Below are 5,691 nucleotides of genomic sequence, written 5' to 3'. Positions count from 1 at the left end.
AGGAAGGAAGGAAGGAAGGAAGGAAGGAAGGAAGGAAGGAAGGAAGGAAGGAAGGAAGGAAGATAGCATGCTTCAGTCTTTATTCAGACAATATCAATTCTTTCTCTGGGGACGGATAGCATGCTTCATCATGAGTCCTTTGGGATTGTCTTGGATCATTTTATTGCTGAAAATAGCAAAGTCACTTACAGTTCTTCATCATACACTATTGCTGTTACTGTGTACAATGTTCTCCTGGTTCTTCGTGTCAGTTTCATGTAAGTCTTTCTAGGTTTTTCTGAAATCATTCTGCTGACACTTCTTATAGACCGCAGCTCGTTTTGCCACTCCCCAAATGATGGGTATCCCTTCAATTTTCAATTCTTAGCCACCACAAAAAGAACTGCTATTAATAGTTTTATACAAATAGGTCCTTCCCTCCCCCTTTTTAGATGTCTTTGGGATATAGACTTAGCAGTAGTATTGCTGAATCAAAGGGTATGCACAGTTTTATAGCTCTTTGGGCAGAGTTCCAAATTGTTCTCCAGAATGGCTGGATCCAGCTGGGTATTTATTAAGGGCACAAAACTTAATTCTGACTCTGAATCATATGTCACTAATGGCAACTCTCGTCTTTGATTTCAGCAGTTTAATAACAGAGGATGCCTTTTTTTAAATGATAATTTATTCATATCATTCTTTTGTAAAATTTTGAGTACCACATTCTCTTCCTGCCTCCTGCCCTTCCCCAGCCCATTGAGAAGGCAAGCAATATGATATCAATTATACATGTGAAATCATGCAAAACATATCTCCATATTCACCATGTTGTCAAAAAAGCAAGAAAAATAAAGAATTAAAAATATGCTTCACTTTGCACTTAGAGATCATCAGTTCTTTCTCTGGAGGTAGATAACATTTTTTGGTGTTGGATCATTGTTATAATGTTCTGTTAATGTATACAAGGATCTCCCATTTCTGCCTATTTCATATTGCCTGAGTTCATATAAATCTTTCCAGGTTTTTCTGAAAATGATCCCCCTCATTATTTCTTATAGCATAATAGTATTCCATCATATTCATGTACTACATCTTGTTCAGCCATTCCCTAATTAATGGGCATCGCCTCAATATGCCACCACAAAAAGAGCTGCTATAAATATTTGTGCACATATAGGTCCTTTCCTCTTTTCTTTGATCTCTTTGGGATACAGACCTAGTAGTGATATTGCTGGGTCAGAGGGTATACACAGTATATAAAACTGTGTATATGTCCTAAGGGTTATAAAGCCCTTTGGACATAATTCCAAATTGTGCCCCTATTTTCCCACATATCCTCCATCATTTATCATTTTCCCTTTCTGTCATATTAGGCAATCTGATAAGAGTGAGCTGGTACCTAAGAGTTGTTTTACTTTTCATTTTTAATCAATGGTGATTTAGAGCATTTTTTCACAACTATAACTATGATTTCTTCTTCTGAAAACTGCCTGTTCGTATCCTTTGACCATTTATCAGTTGGGGAAAAGAGGATACCTTCTCACAGAACCAAATAGACATAAACGCTGTTCCAAGGTTGACCACAGGACCAGAGACTTCAAGTGATCAGGTCTCACTGGCCACAGCTGGGCCTATAAATAGAAGTAATTTTTTTTTTGCTTTTTGGAGGGCAGTTGGGGTTAAGTGACTTGCCCAAAGTCACACGGCTAGTAATTGTGTCAAGTGTCTGAGGCCAGATTTGAACTTAGGTCCTCCTGACTCCAGGGCCGGTGCTCTATTCACTGCACCACCTAGCCTCCCCTAAATAGAAGTATTTGGTAGTTTCTTCACATCCACCAGAGCAGGGGTTCCCAAAAGATTTCTGTGAGTTTAGATGGGAAAATATATATATTTATTTTCATTTTGAACTGAAATAGCATTTTCTTCAATTTTCTAAAAACTTGGTTCTGAGAAAAGGTTTATTAGATTGCCGAAGAAGTCCAGGACATATGATAGGTTAAGAGCCCCTGTCTTAGAGGCAGTGCTACCATTCTTTGGGCTTGGATTGGTCCCATTGATTCAGATACTCATAGGCTAGTGTGCCACCATACAGTCTGGCTAGACAACCTTAGAGTCGACAGGAGGGGGGTGAATGCTTCAACCCTGTTTCCAGCATCCTAAGGTTAAAGCTTCTAGAGTATTCCTAGAGAAGGAGGGAAAGGGACCAGGGCCAAGGGAAGACCTTTTATGTTCAAATGTTTGCTCAGATTCTAATTACTCTTTACCCACTCTGCCAGAGGCTGGGTCATGTGGCTCTGAGCCAGCCTCAGTGTGAACAACATCACAACCTATGCCAGAGAGATGGGAAACAGGAAAACAGGGCATTGGTGCTTTTTGTCCACAATGGGCAAGGAACTGCCTGCAATGCCATTTTAGAGAATGTCTTTCCAGAAGTGGACTAGGGAAAGGTAGACCATTAATGAAAAGTGATTCCAGAGCCACTGGACAAATGTAAAGCTCTGAGGGAGAAAGAATGGTCCAGCGGAAAGGGCGCCCAATTCCCTTTCACAGGAACTGAGTTTGATCCCTAACTACCACTTAGCACCAAGCCATTAACCTCCAAAGACCTCAGTTTCCCCATCAGTTAGACTAGTTGGCCTCACTGGATGTTATAACCCATGTATAACATGACTACCCTCTCCTTCCGCACTAGGTGTTCATGTCCGTGGATGAGATGGATCCCCCTGATATGGGACCAAAGGGCCCTGAAGATTCTGTGGCTGATACGGCGCCAATGGCAGGAACGCCAGGCACCGTCATAGTGGAACAGCAGCACTCTGTGGAATTTGACTCCCCAGACTCAGGGCTGCCATCTTCCCGCAACTACTCGGTGGCTTCTGGAGTCCAGTCCAGCATTGATGATGGGCAGAGTGTGGGCTTTGAGGAAGAAGACCAAGGGGAGGAGGAGGAGCTGGACCAATCTGCCTCTGGGCCCCGAGGCTCCCTCTATGAGCCCCCAGACCCAACCCAGGAGGACACTCCGCAGTCTAGAGAGCTGGGCGCAGGGGAGGAACTCCCTGCTGTCTGTGCTGCTGCCTACACTGTACGTGCTTATCCCCTTCCCACTGCCCCTACCCCTGTCCTTGCGTCTCAGTGGCTCAGACACCCTCCTCACTGCCCGGGAAGCCCAGAGCAGCTTTATTGAGAGTTCTAGGCTCCTAGAGGGACCTCCCATGGTCATCTACTTCATCCGCCTGCCTCTGAGTGTGAGCAGTCTCACAGAGCCTGGCAGATGGGGGCTGATTTTTTTCTCTGCACATATCCAGGGCATAAGTTCCTTTGGTTAAGTCTCTCCTACCCATCCCTGTCCTCTAAGGAACTTGCCTGGGGTGGGACCAGTAATAAAGAAGAACTTGATTGAGGGGGAAGGGCCAGTAATAAAGGCCAGGGAAGCCCAACACTGACGGATACTCAGGTCCTCCCTCAGATAGAGTTACTGGACACTGTGGCCTTGAACCTCCACCGGATCGACAAGGACGTGCAACGGTGTGACCGAAACTACTGGTATTTCACACCCACCAACTTGGAGAAGCTTCGGAACATCATGTGCAGGTGCTGGCGGCTGGGGGGAGGCTCAGGGGGAGCCAAGAAGGGGGGAGGGAGAGCTCCAGGTTCATGGATTGGAGCTTCTATGGTGGAACCTGGGAATGTTCAAGCTAGGGAGAGTCCTAGAGATTGTAGGAGAGGTCATCTTGTCCAGACACCTCACTTTATTAGGAAACAGACCTGGAGAGAGTAAATGACTTGTCACATGAGTAGTAAGTGGCAAAGCTGGGATTTGACTCGACGTCATCTAGTCTAACCACCTCATTTAACAAATGAGGTAACTGAGGCCCCAGAAGGTTAAGTGACAAACCCAAGATCACACAGCAGGTTAGTGAGGCCAGTGCTCTCCTCCCAGGTGGTTTCTTGCTCTGAGAAATTTGAGGGTGAAAAGGAGGGATCCTAAGGGGGACAGAAGAGGAATGGCAAGCCCCCTAAATCTCTTTTTCCCATCATGGCCTCTAAGGTTCTGGCTCAATGGACAACCCTGCATATCTAGAGAGATGAGGACCAGTGGCTTTGGGCAGAGGTCCTCACAGGGAGGCTTCAGTCAACCTGCCAGGATGTTAGGTGTTCCCTGGTTTTTAGAAGAGAAGACTCAGGGGTGGGAGGCTTTCACTCAGTCCTTCACTGATCAGCTTCCAGAGGCCCAGACAGCTGGCAGCTCCCAACCCCAGGGTGCCCAGGATCTCCCTTCCCACCCTACTTGCTTCAGTAGACATAGCTAGATTAGCCAGACTGCCCCCCTTCACCAGCAACAGACCGTTAAGGCACAGAATAGGAGGAGAGAAGATGGCTATTTCTTTCCTGTGTGATCATGGTAATGGTTTCTTCTTCTCTTTCTTCTCCTCCTTGTCCTTCTCTTCTTCCAAAAAAAAATCCTAACACAATTTTTAGTATATAGTAAGTGCTTAATAAATGCGTGTTTGTTGAGTTGATTGGGAAACAGAGTGGGCCTGAACCTGGGGATGAGTCTCGTTGACTAATTCTTCTTTCCTGGGTCTCACAGCTATGTATGGGAGCATCTGGATGTGGGCTATGTGCAGGGCATGTGTGACCTGCTGGCACCCCTCATGGTCATCCTCGACAATGGTGAGAGCTCCTGGGAGCCCAAGAGAAGTGGGAGGGAGAGTGGTGACTGGGACTTGGTACTCGGGGGTCCTGGGTGGTGATGGCAGGATGGGGGTGGGGTTGGTGTCCCTTTATCTTATTGGCCCCTCAAGCCAGAGAAGATGCAAAGTCAGTTCTAGGAGAGCTGGGTTCAGCTTTTTGGATCTCAGTTTCTTATTCTTTGAAGTGTTAATCTGGTTCCTACCTCATGCTAGTCTCCTGAGGTTTGGGTGGGGGAGATGATGTTTTGGGCTCAGAGGCCTCAGAACATGCTGGGGGATGGCCAAGGTAGTAATGCCCTCCCTTCATTGGCGGCCCCAATACCCACTCTCCCATCAGATCAACTGGCTTACAGCTGCTTCAGCCAACTCATGAAGAGGATGAACCAGAACTTCCCCAATGGCGGGGCCATGGACACACACTTTGCCAACATGCGCTCACTCATCCAGGTAGGTGCCACCACCCCGCCACCTGCCAGAGTCCTCACTTGGAGCTGTCACACCCGTATCTCTAGGCTGAGATCATGAATCGTTCGACGGGCTGTAGAGAGCAACTAGTTCAACCTTTTCATGTTCTCAGAAGGAAACTGGGGTCCTGAGAGGGGAAGGGGCTTGTCTGAGATCACACAGCTAGGGATAGAAGCCAGGGCTCTGGACTTCCCGATGGAGTTCTCCTTGGTCATCGATGCTCAATAATGTGCTCCCCCCTCTTTAGTGAATGCTATAGCTGCCCTAGTTCCTAGTAAGTTGCTTTGCATGCTGTAGGTAATTAATAAATATTTGCTAGAATCCTGAGAGGTATGATGAGCCTCTCAAGTCAACAATCATATATCAAATTCTTTCTGTATATAACACTCTGGGGATGTACAAACAGCAAAAATCATTGTACAAATACATTTTTTAAACAGCTTATAGGTGTAATTTGCTTTCATTTTTAAATGTGTAATAGTGGTAGTGGCAGTAATAGTGGTGGTAGTAGTAGTGGTAGTAATAGTGGTAGTAGTGGTAGTAATAGTGGTAA

General features: G+C 46.0%; 1 protein-coding gene across 5 annotated transcripts in view; it reads left to right on the top strand.

Annotated features, from left to right (window-relative positions):
* SGSM2 (small G protein signaling modulator 2) overlaps positions 1-5,691 on the top strand; it is a 75,135-nt gene that overhangs the window by 61,900 nt on the left and 7,544 nt on the right. For 3 of the 5 annotated variants that reach the window (XM_069089639.1, XM_069089637.1, XM_069089634.1), the window contains 4 exons: positions 2,672-3,061; positions 3,434-3,570; positions 4,571-4,653; positions 5,011-5,120. In XM_069089639.1, coding sequence (XP_068945740.1) covers positions 2,672-3,061; positions 3,434-3,570; positions 4,571-4,653; positions 5,011-5,120 — 720 coding nt within the window. The remainder of the gene's footprint in view (positions 1-2,671; positions 3,062-3,433; positions 3,571-4,570; positions 4,654-5,010; positions 5,121-5,691) is intronic. The other 2 variants (XM_069089638.1, XM_069089635.1) reach the window with 1 other exon arrangement.

The sequence above is a fragment of the Petaurus breviceps genome, unplaced genomic scaffold (assembly GCF_028583685.1).
Source record: "Petaurus breviceps papuanus isolate PSGF00001 unplaced genomic scaffold, PetGlider_PUasm1.0 186, whole genome shotgun sequence".
Classification (NCBI taxonomy): Eukaryota; Metazoa; Chordata; class Mammalia; order Diprotodontia; family Petauridae; genus Petaurus; species Petaurus breviceps.
Note: the sequence above shows the minus strand (reverse complement) of the source record. Positions and strands in the feature narration are given on the sequence as shown.